This window comes from Rhinopithecus bieti, unplaced genomic scaffold (genome assembly GCF_001698545.2).
Source record: "Rhinopithecus bieti isolate Rb0 unplaced genomic scaffold, ASM169854v2 scaffold_18504, whole genome shotgun sequence".
NCBI classification, from domain to species: domain Eukaryota; kingdom Metazoa; phylum Chordata; class Mammalia; order Primates; family Cercopithecidae; genus Rhinopithecus; species Rhinopithecus bieti.
In genome coordinates, this window is record NW_016809260.1 from 897661 (window position 1) to 918958 (window position 21298).

At 37.8% G+C, this 21298-nt stretch overlaps 2 protein-coding genes across 7 annotated transcripts in view; both read right to left on the reverse strand.

The window, feature by feature from the left end:
* The window catches only part of ARL14EPL (ARF like GTPase 14 effector protein like), a 28443-nt gene extending 24745 nt beyond the window's left edge, over window positions 1-3698 (reverse strand). For 2 of the 6 annotated variants that reach the window (XR_001888558.1, XM_017889022.1), the window contains exon 1: window positions 558-976. The gene's annotated coding sequence lies outside the window, so the exon portion shown is untranslated. Of the gene's footprint in view, window positions 1-557; window positions 977-3287 lie in introns of those variants that run through there. The other 4 variants (XM_017889024.1, XM_017889023.1, XM_017889020.1 and 1 more) reach the window with 4 other exon arrangements.
* Window positions 3699-5464: 1766 nt separating this feature from the next.
* The window catches only part of LVRN (laeverin), a 72338-nt gene continuing 56504 nt past the window's right edge, over window positions 5465-21298 (reverse strand). The window contains 6 exon segments of the mRNA XM_017888988.1: window positions 5465-7058; window positions 10570-10645; window positions 17528-17665; window positions 17856-18023; window positions 18754-18843; window positions 20773-20888. Of these exon segments, the coding sequence (XP_017744477.1) occupies window positions 6918-7058; window positions 10570-10645; window positions 17528-17665; window positions 17856-18023; window positions 18754-18843; window positions 20773-20888 (729 nt within the window). The 3' untranslated portion in view covers window positions 5465-6917.

Sequence of the window (21298 nt, forward strand, 5' to 3'; positions counted from 1 at the left end):
AATCCCAGCACTTTGGCAGGCCGAGGCAGTTGGATCACCTGAGCCCAGGAGCTCGAGACCAGCCTGGGCAACATGGTGAAACCCCGTCTCAACTAAAAATACAAAAAATTGCCCGGGCATGGTGGTGCATGCCTGTAGTCTCAGCTACTCCGGAGGCTGAGGTAGGAGAACCACCTGAGCCTAGGAAGTCGAGGCTGCGGTGAGCAGAGATGGCAGCACTGCACTCCAGCCTGGGTGACAGAGTGACACCCTGTTTCAAAAAAAAAAAAAACGAAAACCACCACAACAAAAAACCCAGAATACATAGCTATGTATCAGGAATTACATAAGGTCCCCAGTGGATGCCTAAAACTGTGGATATTATTGTACTCTATATACACGACTGTTTTTCCTGTACATATGTACTTAGGATAAAGTTAATTTATAAATTAGGCATAGGAAGAAATGAACAACAGTAACTAACAATAAAATAGAACAATTATAACAATATATTGTAATTAAAAATATGCAAATATGGTATCTTTCTCTTTCAAAATATCTTATTGTACTGTACTCACCCTTCTTGTGATGATGTAAAATGGTAAAATGGCTACGTGATGGGATGAAGTGAGGGCAACAACACAGGTATTGTGACATAGGTGGAAAATTCCAGAAATAAACAACTCTTAAGTTCCAAATTGTGCACTGTTCTTAGTGGTGCGATGAAATCTCTTACCCTCCTGCTTCGGCCCACTGGATGGCAATGAGTCACCATGTAGTCACCTTGGCGATTAGAGCAACTGTTGCAGTATTGCAGTGCTTGTGTTCAAGTGACCCTTACTGTACTTAACAGTGGCCCCAAAACACAGGGCAGTGATGTAATATTTTTGAACTATAGTTGACCGTGAGTAACTGAAACTGTGGAAAATGAAACTGCAGCTAAGGGAAGACTACTTTACTCTACTTCTAGATGTGTACTGTTTATCACTGATTATATAAAATGGTAAAATATTATCAGCTATTACTGTAATATGGACTAAGTCAAGTTGTTGGCATAATAATTTCAAGTTACATGACTCACTCATGTGTATGTAAAGGTCTTCCCAAAAGTCTTAGTGAAATTGCAAGATTGAATACTTCTGGAAGTATAAAGGCTACAAATTTTTATATAAAAGTTTCAAACAAACTTTATTTAAAAGTGTAATGACTTGCATTTATTTTACATTTATATAGCTTTGTTGATTTTGAGTAATACATTTAAAAATTTTAAGTTTTTAGTCCCTCTGGTTGAAGATAGGAAATGTTGACTGAAACAAGAAATTAAGTCTTTTCGGACAACTCGCATTTCCAACTTGGGCATAATTATTAAAATACTTAGTAGATAACTTCAGGATTGTAGCTGTGGCCATTACCAAATTTTAAAGAAAAAAGTGACTTGAAATGAAAGAGCATTGCAGTTCCAGTAACAAATAACTCTTTTATTTAAGTTTAATTTATTCAGAAACTTATAGAAAAGCTGGAGTTACTATAAAATATTTTTTTCCTGAATCCACAGGTTATTGCTTCACTCCTTGATGTGTATTTCTCACAGCCAAAATATTTTCTACATAAATACAACAAACCATCAAAGTTGAGAAATTAACAATGATAGCATCTAATCTTCAGACTCCACCCAAGTTTTGCCAATTGTCCCTGTAACATTAGTCTTTTATGGCAAAAGGAACCAGGTCAGGACCACACACTACATTCAGTTGTCATGTCTCTAAGCTCCACCAGTCTAGAACGGATCCTCTGTCTTTCCTTGACTTTCATGACCTTGAGACTTTTGGATATTATTTTTGTGGCATGTCCCTCAATTTGTTTTCTTCTTCATTATTAGATTCATGTTTGCAGGTTTGTTAGAAGTATAACAAGAATAATGATGTAGTTTTGTCATTTCATCTTATTAAATAGAATAAAATTTCTATTTATCCCACTGTGATGGAATATCACTGGAACTGATCACTTGATTGAGGTGACATCTGCCAGGCTTTTCCCATTGTAAATTACTCATTTTGCCTTCATTATTCAACTGTACTTTGTGGGAAAGAACTTTGAAATTATGTAAATACCCTTCCTCATCAAAATTTTAATTGTTATTTAGCTCATGATTTCTCATTTTGTTCCCTTACTGCCTTTATTATTATGATTCTCAAACTTCCCTAGATTTGGCCAGTGGGGTTTCCTTCAAGCTGGCTTTTGGGCCCATTTGGTATGTCCCATTATTTTTTTTAGTACTTCCTTGCTTTTTGCTTCAAAAGATGTTCCACTTTTAATTGCCCCTTTCCTTTCCTGTCCTGGCCCTGAAATCAGCCATTTCTTCAAGGAACTTTGGCTCTTTTAGTGGAGAATGGCATCTAGAAGTCAAGATATGGGCAATAGCTGTGCTCATTATTAGGGTTGTCTTAATTTGAACTGCCATAACAGTATACCATAGACTGGGCGGTTTAAGCAATAGACATTTCTTTCTCACAGTTCTGGAGACTGGAAGGTCCAATATCAAGGTGCCGGCAGCTTCGGTTCCTGGTGAGAGTGCTCCTCTTGGCCTGTAGACAGCCACATCCTCTCTCTGTGTTCACTTGCCGTTTTTGGTGCACACATAGAGGGAGAGAGAATGCTCTGGTGCCTCTTCCTCTTCTTGTAAGAGCACTTATCACATCATGTGGGCTCCAACCTTAAGACCTCATCTAAACCGAATTACCTCCCAAAGTCCTCACCTCTGAATACCATTACCTTGGAGGTTAGAGCTTCAACATATGAATTGTTGGGGGATACATTCAGTCCATAACTAGGTGTTGCTGCTGCTACTCTCACTCAGGAGGGAAGCTAGAGTCTAAATCCATTAGGTTGGTGCAAAAGTAACTGCAGGTTTTGCCATTACTTTTACTCTTTCTCTATCTCTATATAAATAGAGATAGATAGAGATGATGTAGATATAGATATATTAGGTTGGTGCAAAAGTAATTGTGGTTTTTGCCACTAAAAGTAATGGCAAAAACTATATCTATATCTATGTGTATTCAGATAAAGAGCAAAATATATCTACACATATTACAGCTGTTCGTTACATACTTTACAAATACTTATAAATCTATCTATATATTGAAAACCATGAGTCCACACAAATACTTCCAATTCCATACCAGAACAGTTCATTCTTGTTCCCTTCATTTAAATATCTGTAACTCCCTTCTCCAACTATGAGAAGCCTGGATGCTATTATCGTGGATGTATTTTCTTGTTTGACCCATAGCCCTGTGGCGACTCACCTTTTATATCTGCCTCTCTCCCTCCCAATGTGGATTCCCTCCTTACCCTCCCCAGGCTCTGATACCTCATACTAGGCCACCTTCCAACATATGGATATCCTCTTTACCCCACAAGGACTTGAACTGCCCATTTCGGGTTGCACAACCCCCATTAGATGCCCTTCTCACCCTATCTGGGCTCTAAGTCACCATGTCCTAATCCCCTCCACCACCGTGTGGTAACCTTATTCACCCTGTCTGGGTTCTGATATCCTGCTGTGATCTCCCCTCCTCTGTGTGGATTCTTTCTTCACCCCATTCAAACTCTTAATGCCCACTTCAAGTCATGGGCCACCTGGCTCTATTTCACCTCTAGGACTGACTTATTTATGAAGGGAAGGGAAGAGGAAGAGTCCAAATAACGCCTAAAAATGTGTGTTGTAGAGATAAACTTTGCTAAATCTTGTTGAATTAGAGAGAAGAATGAGCCAAAGGCAACATATGTATGGTTTCAAATGCTGCTAACTGTGCTAAATCATTATTTGCACGGGGGAGGCAGTTATATTTACTGGTTAGCATCCCTTAAGGCTTTGCTTTGAACATGGTGATCCTGCTACAGTTTGGATGAGAAAAAAATAGCTTTTATTGGAGCAAAGAATGGATTAAACACGAGAAGTAACTAAGATGAGCTACATTTTAAATCTCATCTCACTTTGCTTCTTCATGCCTTCCCCAGAATAAATTGCTATACAGATTGGTCCCAGAGATCTAAATTACAAAAGATGTTGAACATCACACTAAGGCATTTGTTCTTTCATTTAAAGTCAACAATGACAAGTCACTGAATGTGTTTGGGCCAAAAAAAAAAAAAGGCGTAAGATTGTGAGAAAAAATTTAATTTCTAATTATGAAATTGGAAAAAATCATTGACTATATTGAATACGTTGTTAATTATTTTCAGGAAGAAAGGTATACAATAAATGGACTGGGTCAGGGAAATCATTTTATAGTTGGGGTGATAATAGATAAGCAGTTTTTATTGGTTAATAAAGTATTAATGCCACACAGACAAATCAGCCTCAGTACCACTCCCTGACTTGTTACTGCATTATTGCTATCACAGAAACCAATCAACAATTACTTGTTTTTATACTTTGTATAAGGTAAAGCATAATAAAATGCAGTGCTTAAGTAACCGGCTTCATCCAAGTAAGTAAAAATGTTATATCATCTATTTTTTTTTCCTCATATTTAGAGGAAAGACTATTAATCAAATATTTGGGCATTTGATTTTGGAGAAACACCTTCAGCAGTATTTAATTACCACAGAAGCTAAGATGTAATAGGATTCAGTTTAACTTTTAACTGTCTGGAGAGACAGTTTAACTGTCTGGAGAGACCAGCCTACATGCTCTTTTGGCAAGATCAGTAGTTCTTGGCATCACCCAATACCAGGCATCAGAGCCTTCTTGACCCTGAGTGTCAGCCTCAAAGCACGCTCAGTGGACTGAGACTCCTTGGGAAGACCAAGGAGTGAGGATAAGAACAACCAGGAAGAAGGAAGGCAGAGGTCACTGGAAAGAGGAGAAAGGGGAAAAGGGGAGAAGGGAAGAGGGAGCTCGAGAGAGGAAGAACGGGAGTGGAAATAGAAGAGAGAGCTATGTATGGTTTGAATGTCTCCCTCCAAGGTCATGTGTTGGAAACTTAATCCTCAATGCAATGTTGAGAGGTGGGACTTTCAAGAGGTGATTAGGTCATGAAGATTCTGCCTTCATGAACAGATTAATGCTCTTATCGTGGGAGTTAGCTAGTTGTCTTGGGAGAGGGTTCTTGATAAAAAGGATGAGTTCAGTCCTCTTCCCTCTTCTTTCTCTTGCCCTCTTGCCTTCCACCATGGGGGATGACACAGCAAGAAGGCCCTAGTGAGATGCAGGCCCCTGGACCTTGCAATCACCAGCCTCCAGAATGGTAAGAAACACATCTCTGTTCTTCACAAATTACCCAGTCTAAGGTATTCTGTGACAGCAGCACAAAATGGACTAAGACAGAGAGGAAGAGGAGGAAGAGAAAAGCAGTTGAGAGGACACATGAAGACAAAGTTATTGAAAGATGAGATTCATTATCAGAGGAAATATGGGAAATATAGAATGAGTGTTTAAGAAAAAAACCAGGGAAGTATCTCACCTATAACACTTTGAAGGCATGCAGATATTTTATTGCTGAAAATTTACATTTCTAAATTTGAAGAAGAAATTCTCTGACCTGTGCTTTCGTTTGTTCACATGGTGAAGTCCCATAGCCTCCCTCTGACACTCAGGGAGAATCCTCTTGTGAAGCAAATATAAAAGCAAAATTTTGTTTCGTATTTTCATTTATGGCTGCCTTAACTTACACCAGAAATAGGAAAAACGTCTTAGGTCACATTGCTTTGAGCTTATGTAACATCTTTAAAGACTTAATTGATGTCATACTCCTTAACCTTTACATATACCACCCTGAGGTGGAGATCTGTAGTTTTACCCCATTCTACAAAATAAAATAAAATAAAAGATTAAATCACGTATACAAACTCTAGAAGAGGAATAATTGGCTTTAGTTGTCTTGTTTTAATCAAGCATGAGAAAACTAAGCTAATTCCATGCATTGGCACTGACCAAAATGTGTAAAGTAAGTTAGTCCACATTACAAGTAGGTTCAATTTGGCCAAAAGAGACCATGTTTCAAACTTAGTCCCCTGAGTGCAGAACTGTAAGATTACGCTCCAGTTAGCCTTGTAGTTCTGTTCCCTTCATTTCAGGGTTCCTTTTGCCCTAAATAGTAGCCCATACTTGCTATTGTCTTTTGACATCATTATTTTCACTCATATGCTTAGGCCGAAAGGGTGTCCATCCCACTGGTGAACACACAATCAAGAGCTTCAGAGCAAAGCCTTCATCTCCACTGTGGCCTCCACCACAGCAAGCCTAAGTGCACTTCCATGGATCCTACAATCATTCGTCTTTTTGCGACACCATGAAATTCAGTAACGAGCAATGCGTGATTCAATGCAGGATATACTGTGGGAGAGAGAAATGGGCAGGAGAAGACATACTTCTTGCCTTTAGGGCTCGTTAAATTGTCTCCTTTTTCTTTTTCAACTTGCTTTTCTTTGGCTCTTCTGTCTTCTAGTGAATATACTTTTTGAGTTTCTGTCTTTTCATATTGTCATGTTATCTTCTCATTAGTCTTTTCAATTTTCAATGTTGAACTAAATAAACCCTCGGGCCTGGCTAAACTTATTTCCCTCAGCAAAGAATGTGCTACTCATTAATGCCAATGATTTTATATTCCACTGGCCTTCACAACAAAATAAGCAACACTTTCTCAGGTTAATTTGTTTTTACACAACATTTAAAGTAAATTCTGTGGGATTACAGCCCAACGTGAAGTGACATCTTTCCCAGAAATACAGCAGCATTGGCAAAATTGTCAGCAATCACCCAACCTCAGGGCCAAACATGACAATATGAGAAGAAAGGCACTCTGAGTAATACATGTGACTGAAATACAAACAAAATGTATGGTTTTCCAGACTCACAAAGTATTGGAAGACAAAACTGTGAGCAAACTACATTATAATATGCAAGAGGAGTGCTGAAAGATAGCCACAAGCTATGTGTTTCTCCTTAGCCACGCAGCCATCCTGGCACTTTGCTTCTTGTTTTTCAGATTTTCATTCTTTATTGTCTGTAATTTGGCATGAACGCTGATCCTTGAGTGTTCCTCCAACATGTTACTGAAAAACTGCTGCAGCTGGAAGGACAGAGAGACAGATGATCAGTGCAATCTAACTTCCCATTTGGACAAAACAAATATCTAAATGCTAAGCAGCAACATGATTTTGCAAATTGGTGATGATGGTTGGAATGAGTAGAAATGTATACTCCCAGATTGTGTGTCCCTGGGGAGACTGTGACTGAGACAATGTGATGAACACCACACCTACCCCAAAGAAGCAGATGTAGACAGGAAGGTCCATGAAGCAGAAACTATGCCTTATTCATTGCTCTATTCCCAAAGCACATATTAAGTCTCAATGAATATTTACTGAAGGCAAATAGTGTGTTCTCTAAGATTTGCAGACAGAAACACAGTGAACTCCCCCACTTTTTTTAAATCTCAAAAGAAACGGAAACTTCCAAAGCTCAAAATTGATACATAATAGTTACATCTTTACAAATGTCATTCTTTATTTGAGAACACTTAGATAATGAATTCGTCCATTGGCTGAATTACCTCATTGGGTCAGGTCAAGCATTCAGTTATCAGAACATTTGTTGCAATATTACGTATAAGTCAGACTCCAAGTGAATAATAAGTTATATTCCAAAATATAAATAAGTTATAAGTTTTTTCAATTTTCATTTTACCAAAAGTCTCTTTTTGTATCAGTGGATTAGAACTCCAAACACAGCTATAAGATGAAGATGCGCATTCCAGTTCACAACAGCTCACTTCAACCCTAATATACTCAAAATTGCATAGTAATAGGGCTATTAAGCCTAATTACAATGTAAAAGAAATGTTTTAGGGAAAAGTGAGTTAAAGAGCCAGGAACAATCCTCCCCCACTCTTTCCTTTCCTGCTTACACCTGCCAGGAGGTGGTAACCAACAGCCCACAACTCCACATCATGGACAGTGTGCCCAGGATTGGGCTCCTGCAGTGGTGGGAGTGGAGTGGTGATGGTGTTTGGGATTGTAGGTGGGCTTTATGTGTGCTTGAGAGTATGTCTAGCAGGGGAACATAAAAACCAGAGCCAGAGATGCGGAAGGTGTTTGAAAATTGTGCCTTTGGAGAGGGACAAGGGAGGCAAATGATTTCATTTTCACTTTCTTTTTTATTATTTATTTTAGATACTACCCTGTGAACTGATGCAGCATAGCAGGACTGCTGGACATTAATAGTTGTTGGCAAGGATATTCATCTTAGCTAATTCATTTATTTTTTTAAATTGCAACAATTTACTGCTAAATCCATTTTTCCAATTTTGAAAAGCTGTCAGTGACTAGAATTTTGAAATTTTGAAGATTGCTAAATTTATACAAATCTCATTTATTATTAACAACAACAAAATTTCACTAGATTCTGTAGAGGCAAAGATTGAACTAACGAATTTTAGAAGATAAAAACACACACTGAATCTTGATTTGCAGAGCTTTTGTATCAGCATGTTCTGGGTGTAGTGTGCTTTTCTTTCCCTTGTCCAGGGAATCCCTGATAAATCAGGTCCTGACAGCTCAGCCTTAGGCAGGCCAAAACTCAAAAAAAGATAATTTCTTTGGGAATTAGCAGTTCTGCTTCTCTCATGATAACAATGATATGACTTCTACTTGTCCTTTTTTTTTTGCTTAGGATCAAAGTTCAGGCCTTTATGACCTATACATGTATTTGTTTATTTGCTTAGGGAGAGTTGATTTACCTTTATTTACAAAGGCTCTTCTTGTTCTTATTAACATAGTTTCAGGCCCTGGTGTTTAATTTTAATCAATTTTATTGGGATTTAATTTATGTACAATAAACTAGATATACTTAAACTGCACAAGTCAATGAATTTGGATCAACGTGTACCCCTTTGAAACCACAGACACAATCAAGTACATTTCCTCTACCCTGAAAAAGGCTCCTCAGGCCCTCTTGCAGTCCATCTCTCTGTCCCAGGCAACCACTGATCTGCCCTTTGTCACTATAGATCCATTTGCATTACCCAGAATGTGACTGGTTTCTTTTACTAAACATAATCACCTTGATATTCATCCATGTTGCTACACAAATTTTAAAAATTTCAGGATAGTATTCCATTGTGTGGGTATATTACTTTTCCTTATTCATTTACCTATGGATGGGCATTTAGATGGTTTCCAGTTAACATTTAAAAAAACTGCCTGTTTCCTGACATGGTTGTCCCATGTTACATTCCTCCCAGCAAGATACAAGAGTTCCAGTTGCTCCATATCTTTGCCACCATTTGGCGCCATAAATCTGTCTAATTTTACCTACGCTACTGGCTGTGTACAGGCTGTATTTATATTGTATCCTTGTTTTACTTTGTGTGAAAGTATCTTTTTGTAGACATTTGCTTTTGTCCGCTTCGTTTACTTTCTGGTTACAGCCCTTTGTCCTTGCAAAACTACCCTTTCCCCTTCCCAGTGCCTGTGACTTGGGTGGGGCTGTTCGACCCTGGCTAGACCAATCAGAGTATTCCATCTCCCCTGGACACAGTGATTGCTGCCTCTGACCTAAGTAGGACCAACCAAAGTGCTTTTTTCAGGGCAGGAACTCTTGAAGCTGTGAGAAAGTATCCTTCCATCTGCAGCTGGGAGTGCTGAGGATTATATAAGCAGGGAGCTATGCTTCTCTCCACATGGAAAAAGACTGCCTAATAAAATTCAGCCTAGAGGAAAGCAAAGCCAGGAAACGGTAAGAATCTAGAATAGACAAAACTAAGATATCATCTCAGTCCTCAGGAAGCTTATTGTAGCCTCATGGGGTAGACATATTTACCAGTGATTACACTATAATGTAATAAGCACTATGGTAAAAATATATTCATAGGATTACTTGAAAGTATAGGTGAGGAAAGGGTATAAATCCTTCATTAAAAAGTTCCCAGAATAGATAATAGGAGCAGAATCTTGAAGGATGACTAGGAATTATCCCACCAGGAACTGGGATGAGGAATGTTCTCCAGACAGAAGGTAGAGTGTTTCTGAAATCCAGAAAATGTGAAGCTATACAATAATTCAAGAAAATTTGTAAGTGGTACAGTATAGCTAGAGGAAATGTGTTTAGGGGTGTCTGTCCATCTCTCTTGCCCTCTGACACTTTGTGGTGAGGTGAGCAAAAATGAAGCCAAACTGTAATGCAGGGGCCAGATCATGAAGGGCCTCATGTGCTAATCACAGGATTGCAACATTTCTCTGAAAAACTATGCAAAGCTACTGAAGCTCTGGAACACAGCAATGACTGGCAGTGATGGCAAAGGTGGGATAGAAGGAAACCCAGTCTGGGACAGGAACCCTGGGCGAGAGTCCCCTGCATTCAGGTGAGAAAGGATGAAGTACCACCCTCCATGAACAGGTGATCTCTCTTTCAGGAGGAGGATACAATTAAAAACACTTCCTCACAGTGATACAGCAGCAACAGAAGCATAGAATGTAATAATTCAGATAAGCATATTATTATTTTTAATTTTAACAAGTCCAAATTGCATAAAAAGTGGTTTCCAAATTATCATTGTATTTCATAATATTTAAAGTGCTTACCTCCACAATCTGTAAATCTGTAGTTATGGCTCTCCCTATTGCATATATTAGATTGATCAATGATTGTGTGCCATACCTACAAGGCAATAAGATGTTAATCAAGGGTGGAAAGCATTTTGCAAAATAAAGCTATATTTTATACATCAGATGAATGCCAAGTGTATGGCCCCTATTAATTCCTATGTCCCAAATCTAAGTAAAAACATGTATGAACTAGTTTAGCTTCATCTTTCAGTAGAAAATCCTATTAACACTAAGGAAATTTTGATAGTTAAATACTTACATGTGTTACACAAATCTGTTATCTAAATCTAAAAGTTCTTCTTAAAACAACCATTATCTATTAAATGAGGTAGTTGGAATACATGTCACATGTCTCAATACAATTTCTAAAGGAATAAATAAATATATAAATTGTGTCCCATAAAAAACAGTAGTTAATAGAGGATCCATCTCAGAACTGCTGACTAAAGCACCCTGAACGTGTATTTAAAATGTTTTCGTGCATGCTTTTTTGGAGAGAAGATCCGTATCTTCCGATGTTCTCTAAACGTTGGTGACCCTGAAGACTGAGCACCATGGCCCTACCTGTGCTTGTTTCAATAGGTGTGGTAGCAGAAACTTTCCCTCTAGTTTAGTGTCCCTGAATATCTAGCAAAAAAAAATCTTAAAATAACTGTGAAGTATTGCTATGAAAAAACAGCAGATACTTACCTGCTCAAAGTGTGGCTGTAGTTAAAAAAGTAAATAAAAGACTTTTGGGTGCATTAAAAAAGAAAGAAAAATTAAAATAGGGTTATTATAATGGACTGACCAAGAGATGGTTGAATAGTTAATATACACAACTGATTTACTTCAAAAATATGTACTTGAAATTAAAAATTATAAGAGTTAACTTTGGCATAATATACTAATAAAGTTGAGAGAAAATAGTGCTGCTGTTTTTCTAAGTTCCTAGCTGTAACTTGCGCTGTGTCTACCTGAGCAACGTGAAGGACAATATAACTCTGCATATAATTGAGGCAAGCGAAACTGCTTTTATGAAGAAAGAGGAAACATTTCTTAGTTCTCTATTTTAATTGGCCAGCTAGGCAGAAAAAACCTATAAAATGACTCAAGAAACTTGAGTTCCAAAGAACCCAAATTTCAACCTTAAAAATAAAAATAGAAAACAGAGGAAACCTACCTATGGTGCTAAATGTGTTCATTTCTGCCAGACACAGGAGAAAGGTACCTGAGGAGGCAGGGCTGGGTTTGACATTACCTTGGAAAATTTATAAATTGCAAAAATGGAGAATAACAGATACTTAGAAGCATTGTTCTGGAGCGTAAATGAGATAATGTATATGGAAGCACCTATTAGATTACCTGGCAAACTTCATTCCTTCCTGCTCTTGTCAACTTCAAGAGGGGCTATTTTTGAAACAGATGATTTATCATTCTTGTTGAGAGAGCAATCTCTTTCAAATATTACTCAACAAAACTGCATTACAAATAGTTTACCCCATCAGTGTTCAAATACATTCTAATTAATATGAAGTCAAAAGCCAATATGAGTCAATATAGTAATCCTTTTTAAAAAGTTGATAACATCTAACATTAGTGTGGGAACAGTGATTTTGGTACTCCAGTCTGGCTCTCCTTTCTGCCTCTCCCTCTTCTCACATTACCCCTCCCTTCATCTCCCCTGCCATGTCAGATTCCTTCTGGCAAGGATGGCCATGCGGCAAGCATGGGGACACCAAGGCATCCAGCCTGATTCATGTCATGGGAACAGACTCCCCAGTGCTTGGACCCTCCACTCTGATAACCTCTCACTTTGCTTGTGCTCCTGTTTAGCCCTTTTGGCTGTGTTCCCTATCATGAAATACAACCAAGTAGAAGTGAAAATGATTCCATATTTTTAAGCTTAAGACTTTAGGCAATGTAATAACATGTGGAGAAAAAAAATCAAGTGCTTAATAAAGAGGGTAAGATTCATTTTGGACAGGATGAGTTTAAAACTGATCATGCTCTGTATTCTATATTGAGATAAAACTGGTTTTTCTGTATGCTGTGAAGCCCATTTAACAGAGATGATGGCACAAATAATGCTTCTACCACATCCATTGAAAAGTCCCCAAAATACTATTGCTTCATCCCTATTCATATGCTTCCATAGGACCTACTCATAGCTATGTGTACCTACTGACTTTTCTGTAACTTGAAATATAGCTTCATGTCCAATGGAGTCTTTCTCATTGGAATGAGTATTCGAGAGATCATCTTTGGCCCAATAATTAACTAAATTTTCCCACACCAACCAGTGCAATGCCCTGTACATGACAGTGAGGGGCAAGACCAAGCCAAAAGTTGTTTTATTCAAATATTCCAAAATGTATTTCCAGATTAGGCTTCCTGGGAAGAATTCTGGGTCTGGCTGAAAGGAACAGCGGTTCCTGCACCGCTATTGGCGACGTACTCAACTCCAACATGTGCCTTGGTGTGGAGACGATGTCTGTGAGCTTGCCTGCATGTCACTGTGAGACATATGCCCATGAGTGCTCTGAGATAAGGGAGGGATATACTCAAAACCACAGCACTGGTCACTTCATGCCCAGGGCCAAGCTGGACATAAGATGGTATTTTTTTGTTTTTGCATTTAGGCAAGCTGCCTCTGCCAGCCTGTCTCTCACCCTGTAGAAATGGAGCATAAGATCCCAACAAGATACCACCTTATGGGAGGGGTGCAAAGCCGCTCTGCTCATACTCCTCCTGATTCTAGCTCCCACAGCCAAGACCAAACCAGCAACCAAAAGCTCAACACATTAAAAGCAAAACAAAATAAAATGAAAACTTCTGGAATAAGAAGTAGATTATTCAAACTTTTTCTTAAAAAAGCAACTGACTATGGGCAGAGGGAAGGATGAATAGGCACAGCACGGATTTTTAGGGTAGTGAAAGTATTCCGTATGATGCTGCAGTGGTGAATATGCATCATTATACATTAATACATCAACACCCATAGAATGTGCAACACCAAGAGTGAACCCTAAGGTAAACTAGGGACTTTGGCTGATAATGATGTGCCTGTTTATGTTAATCAATTATAGTACAGCTGTGAGCCACATAACAATGTTTCAGTCAACAATGGACAACATTAAAAAGGAGCCAAAAAATTCTTATCCCCTAGCAATGTCATAGTCATTGTAACATTGTAGCACAATGCATCACCTTTTCTATGTTTAGATATGTTTAAATACATAAATACTGGCTGGGCGCGGTGGCTCAAGCCTGTAATCCCAGCACTTTGGGAGGCCGAGGAGGGCGGATCACGAGGTCAGGAGATCAAGACCATCCTGGCTAACACAGTGAAACCCCGTCTCTACTAAAAAAGACAAAAAAATTAGCCAGACGTGGTGGAGGGCGCCTGTAGTCCCAGCTACTCGGGAGGCTGAGGCAGGAGAATGGTGTGAACCCAGGAGGCGGAACTTTCAGTGAGCCAAGATCACGCCACTGTATTCCAGCCTGGGTGACAGGGCGAGACTCCCTCTCAAAAAAAAAAAAAAAAAAAATACACAAATACTTACAGTTGTGTTACTACTGCTTCCAGTATTCAGTAACATGCTGTACAGGTTTGTAACCTAGGAGCAATAGACTATACCATAGAGCCCAGGTGTGTGGTAGGCTCTACCATCTAGGTTTGTGTAAGTACAGTCTATGCTGTTCACATAAAGACTAAATCATCTAAGGATGCATTTCTCAGAATGTATTTCTATTGTTAATCAACATGTGACTGTAAATGTGTGGCTCTGATGCAGGATGTTGATAGAGGGGGAGCTTGTGCCTGTGTGCTGGGAACTCTGTCTGCTCAATTTTGCTGTGAACTTAAAACTATCCTAAAAAATTAAGTTTATTAATTTTTTAAAAATCAACTGAAAAGCCACTTCATTTATTTAAACATCTTCTGGAATTGAGATAAATAAATCACATCATGAGAAGGGCTTTCTAAGTAAAACAAATTTAAAATATTTGAACAAATCTTGGCATCTCAAAATGTTTAAAGGATATAGCACATCTTTTTATAAAAAAAAAAACAAAACGGAGTTTTGTTCTTGTTGCCTACTCAGGCTGGAGGGCAATGGGTTGATCTTGGCTCACTGTAACCTCCGCCTCCCGGGTCAAGCGATTCTCCTGTCTCGGCTTCCCGAGTAGCTGGGATTGCAGGCATGTGCCACCATGCCTGGCTACTTCCGTATTTTTAGTAGAGATGGTGTTTCTCCCTGTTGGTCAGGCTGGTCATGAACTCCCGACCTCAGGTGATCTGCCTGCCTTGGCCTCCCAAAGTGCTGGGATTATTATAGGCGTGAGCCACTGAAAATGTAGAGGCATTAGTTAAGAATACATTGAAAGATTAAATATTTTCAGTAGTACTCTCATTAAATAAATAATTAAGAAGTATGCATTTTCTTACTTAGGAGGAAGTAAATAGAGTCGGGAATCAGAGCCAGGGGACACGCTTTCTAATTCAAGCTTTTTTATTTACTAGGTATTGACTTTAAGTTATTTAATTTCTGAGTCTTGGTTATTAATTGGTAATTATTTTATGGGTGGCTGTGAAAACTAATTATTGCATATATAAACACATTATTTTGTTTTTTAATTTTTTGGTAGAAATAGAGTCTTGCTATGTTGCCCAGCCTGTTCTCAAACTCCTGGGCTATAGTGATCCTCCTGCCTTGGCCTCCCAAAGTGCTGGGATTACAGGCATGAGCCACCATGCCCAGACTAAACATGTTATTTTAAAGAACAACATCAATGTGTGTTTTTCATTCTAAACATGAGACTCTAATACTGCTGAGGGATGTTATCAATAACATAAAAATAGAAATTGATAATATTGAGAAAAAGAAATAAAGTGAAGGATATAGGGACTTGTAATAAAGCACAGACATCATATTATCTCACTAAGATAATAATAATAATGAACATTAAACATTTATTATGTACCAATCACCTTAAATAGCACATTATCAAATTATCTTAAAGCCTATTCATTATTATCCTCATTTTATGAATGAGAAAGCTGAAGCTTAGGTTAAAAATCTTGTCTAAGGTTACATATTTAGCACTCTCCTCATCCTAAGATTGATCTAATTCTAGATTCTATTGCCTTAACTCTTTGACATACCATGTCTCTAGTGGATACATGAAAAACTAAAGCACAATAAATAAAAGGACAAACGACAGTAATGAAGAGACACTTTCCACAGTTCTTAGAGGAAGAAACCACCACTTTGCTATACTGCTCTAGTTAAGTCTATCCCCATCCCCCAGTTCTAGAATTGACCCCCAATAGTGTTAACACACTGTCATAATCAGGACAGCCTGTGTGTGTTTCACATACGACACCAGTTAGAAACAGGACATCACCAATGAAGAGCACAGAAAATAAAACTCCTTCACATGATATTGAGTGCCTATTATCACCCATCTTTCTCTCTGACCCTCAACTTACCTTCCCACTCCTATCTCCTCTCCAGTGCGCTAAGCTCCTGCCAGCTACTGTGACTAGTCCCAAGTTGGCCTCCCAGCTCTGCCTCCAGGCATTTCCTGATGTTCTGTCCTCCAGGTAGAAGAAGGAGATTTGCAACTGTGCTTGTTCAAATCACATGCACATCCCTTTCTTCTCCTTAAATCCCTAAAAGCCCCTGTCATCTCTCCTCTACAGCATTTATCAGATACCAAGTCCTAATCCCTTTACATCTCCAGTAACAATTTGAACTGCACCTTGATGTAGAAAAACTAAACCTTTTTATTACTAGAAAGAATCTTACATTTATCGAATACATCTATTATTCTGTAGAAGAAGAAAACAAGGCCTAAATGTTAACTAATGGGTTTTTCTTAAGTTCCAGAACCAAATGAGAGGGTTGGAAAATTTTGTTTCTTCCATCTGTCTTTCTTCTGGAACAACTGGTCTACTGGCAAAATGACGTTTTGTTTACATCAGCATATCCCAAGCTGGAGTTTGGAAGAACTACACCTAGAAGATGTTGTGTAGTCAAACTGTATGGAAAACTCTAAGTTTCCTTCTGCAGGGCTTCTTGGATACTTTATAATGCTAAAATGCACTGTGAGTCTGCAAAAGTGAGGGTTAAAACAGTTTCAAAACTGATGGAGCTGTTGTCTCCATCTGTCCCAGAAGGCTTATCATCCCCATCTTCATGAGTAGCATCCAGTGGAATATGCACGAGAAAAACTAAGTGCTAACTTGTTAGTGATCAGTCACATTTTAGCAAATTCAGTATAGATACTTTCCATATCATTAATATAAAATTTAATCTGGCATAAGCATTTTTACTTATAATTTTATACTACATCATTACATTAGGACTAGTGACATACATATTATCATGTCAAATATATCTGTTTAATTAGTCATAATTAAATATTCAGATGTACAAAGAACTAAGTAAATGTTCCTGTGCCATTTTGACTATAAATAAAATTTTAATTATTAAGTTGAACTTTTATTTCCTTCTTACAATCCATAAATAATGTTACTGTCTATTCAAACAAAATTATTAGCAAAATTGAGCAAAACTGCTGACTATAAACTAAGCCCTAAAAACAAATACATAAGATGTAGAGAGCAAATTAATTTGAGTCTGAAACACTTTTTGTGCGGAATGTGCAAGAAAAGTGAACTAAGGCAAATTTATCAGAAGTAGCATAGGCATCTATTTTATGAATATGGCATGTTGTCAACTAAAAGATAAAAATATTCAAGCCATATTTAAAAATTCATGCATCGCTCTTCCATAACACAGGCAGTTTGTAGTGAGATTAAACGAAGGAAAAATGATCACTTTTCTAGTCAATGCAAAGGACTTTTGTGACCCAGCTAGACTACAGCTGAGCTTCCAGCGCCAAACCAGTGACCTAAATGAAAGAAAGGTCTCACTCTCCTTCTTACCTTTTACTCACAGCTTGCCAGTTGTTGACTAAGAAGTCTTTTGCGACATACCGGCCAACTTCAGATGCTGCCACAATCTCAATTACATTTGTTTCATTAGAAGTGAATGGAGATGTGCTGATGGCATACTCCATAAACCTGCAAAAGTGCATTTGCAAAAAATACATTTTAAACATCCAACATAAAGAGTTAATTTAAATAAATGAAATCAAAATCGCATGGTACTAAGATCGTGCGGCACAAATACGCATCGTTTTAATACTTACATTAGCACATTTCTATTTTTTTCCATTACCAGGAACTTTCAAGGTAAGTTGAGCATAATCACCTGTTAAGTATCCATGGGTCTTTGCTGCAGCTCATTGCGTAAGCAAGTTGAATCTTTTCTTCTTCCTTTGTTGTATTAGTGTAAGTATTTAACAAGATGTCCCACTCTTTATCACTTCCCAAGGCAATGCCATAACATAAAACCACATCTTTAATTGGATAAGGTATTCTGTAAAATATAATATAAAATGATATTTTTCATAGTAGTTATGTTTCCCCAGGTTATCATATTTTAGAAGTATGAATCTAGAAAAAATATTTGTAGTCACAGATATAAAGGTCAAAAGTAGGAATCTAGAGAGGCAATTGTCAGAACTGTCATTAGCATTAATTCCACGAGAAGAGATCATCAATTCCAAACTAAGGGGCTTTAAGAAAGAAGGAAATTAGAATAGTACAGAGTATATTGATAATATAAGTTGGTCTTGTATCTCATATCTCATTATCACATTTCCTAAGAGTCCATCTGAGGTGGTATATTAAAGGTAATAAAACTAAAATGAGAGTCTCAGCGCTCAGTGAGGCAACAAACTAAGAGAGAGATGGAGAGGGAGGTGCTCTGCTGCACTCATAGATATAACAATCACAAACAATCATAAAGAACAACCTATTAAGACTCAAAACAAGCAGAGACAGCTCAAAATAAGTGCTTATTGGAAGAATGCATTGGCAGTGAAAGGTCCTAGGTGACAATTCATTGTATAAATTCTAGTCTATTGTTATACACAGACCCACATTAAACACTAGTTTTTTTAAAAAGGTATTTGAAAAGAATAGTAGGAGAGAGCGCCTAACCAAGTGAAAGCAAAACACTCATTCCCATAGTGAGTACATCAAAAAGGGAAATTGCTGGTGCTTAAATAGGACAAAAACAAGAGGAATTACAATATTACTCTTACTCATTTTCTGGATGGTCCACCCATTTTGTGAAGAGTTCTTTTGACAGCTGAAGGCAGTCTTCAAGGCCCAACCAACACGCAGTTCCAAAAGTTTTCCAGTGATATTCTTGAAGAAAAGTCAAAGAAAACAGTTTATTTTGCATTACCACCTTCATTTTCTCTGCTTCCAAGAATATGTGTTTCATAAAAAGTTGGGTATTTTAAAATATCCTTTCAATGACATCGGGTTTGTTTTAAAAAATTGCTTTTGTGGATGACAGAAGTATTTAAGATTCAGAGAAATATTTACTGAGAGGCTCCTAGGCACCAAAAAAAGCTCCTAAGACTAGTATTTTTTGAAAGTGAGAAACAAATTACTGCCATCCTTCATCTCCCTCAAACACACATGGGTGTACACACCACAGCTGTTGTCAATTTATTTTTCCTCTCTTTTACTAGAATTGCCTTATGGATAAAAAATGATTTTAGAGTATCTGATCTAATAGACTTTAAAATAAAGTTCTTTCTCTATACAAGAAGGGGAAAGGGAAGAGTTCATTTCTCCCCTTCTACAATTTGCTTTCTCTTACTTTACTGTGTTTCTTCTACTCCCCCTGGCTGTTATATACATGTTCAGAAAAGAATAAAGGTGTTTGGTTGGTTTGGTTTGTTTTTACAGCTGAGCAGGGGTATACACTGTACTTTAAAACAAAATAAGTTCAAAGGAATACAGTGAAGACCAATAATAAATCCAGGTAAGTGATGCCTTGTGGTCCCTACTCCAGTTTGGGGTCAGGGTAAAGAAACCCAAATTGGCCATAAGTTTCCAGAAAATGCAAGCGCCAAATCTCTGTTACTCCATCTTCCAGTTTCAACCCAGCCTGGCCTGACCTTCTGATAAGCTGAAGAGGAATGTGTAAGGGTGGAGGTCCTCTGAGAGACATTCTAGGTATTCATTTACATGCTCTACTCACTCCCTGTCCTCACCCATCCCAATCTCAAGCTGATAGCAACAAGCTGGAGTTCTGTGGAAGTGCAGTCTAACCCCTAGAGCTGCTCTGAAGAGAACTGTCCCTGGGATGCTATAAGAAGCAGGCTGCTTCAGTCCAATTTAGGAGAGCCAAGGATATGTCTGGTTAACAAATATGCTGCCTGATTGAGCACACTTTTGCCTTCCCATTCATTCATACAAATTGCCTAGCCACTCTCGATCCCAGCTATTCCTTACCATTGTCCACCTACTCATCCATTACATTTTATGTCCTTCCAGTCACATCCCTTAGCACTAAAATTTCTGCCCTCCCAGAATAGTACTATTGAGTCAGAATAATCATACTTTGTATATTTTGTATTTCTTTCTTGGTCTAATTGATTTGAACTTAATGTTGGCCAGAAGTTGTAGGTATAATCCCTATACTGTTACTGGCTACAGAGTCCCTCCCTAAATCTAGAGACCATCTTACGCACAAAACTTAGGACACAAGGAAGACGGAAATACTATCACCCCATTTTGCCTCGTGCCTCCTTCCTAGACCACCATGACAATGTGCTTACTCTCCTCACCAAACTGGTAATATGAAAGTCATTTGTGATACTAACCTGTGCTCACACACAGTGACTGATCTGTATCACTGTCAACCTACCTCATCTTATCTGCATAATGACTGAATTTATGCTAACAATAATACACAGAGGGGACCTCTTCCCCTATGGCTTTCCCATGCCCTTCAACTCACTGGTATAGGCTAGCTTTGCTTAGCACACCTTCACCAATAGTAGGAAACATTTATAATTTCAACCAGTAGTCTAGGCTTTGAGAATATAGAGCTGTAAGTTCCTATGTGTACATGCACGTGCTTTACAGGTAAATTAAGATCTAAAACGACTATTTTCTGTTAGAATACATGTAGCCCACCAACCTCTGAGCTATTGTTCTCAAATAATAATAGCATATAAAATATCTCAATGAATAACAAGTATGAAGGTTTTATTTTATTACTTCTGGAAGCCTATTAATATGAATGCATTTTATTCAATTATCACTTCTGAAAACATACTTACAGAGCTAAGTAGTCATCTTGTAATGCCAACACATTTTCACGAATTATAGTTGAATAAATATTCCATATTAAATTAAGTCTCTTTAATAGGTACTTCTATAAACAACAAAGAAAATACACTGTTAATTCTGGTTTGCAAACACTGAATTTTCACTGTGCTCTATTTATCTGAAAAGACATTGATAGGCAAGTGGCAGATACTTCTTCAGAAATTATCTTTATCTGTTACTAAATATATAACTGGTTTATTTTTTAACCTCTTTGGGTTTAGTTCCATTTTACATAAAATATGGTTTACCATAATACCAATGTTACAGTGTATTATGAGGATTAAATAATATAATATATTGCAAGCACATTGCCTGGCACAAAGCAATAACTCGAAAAAAATTAGCTATAATTATCATTTAACATCATTGCATACATTTCCAGTTATGTTCAAAATAGAGAAGAAATGTAAAAATATAAAAGTCTTTCTACCATAAAACATCCATATTAAGTATACA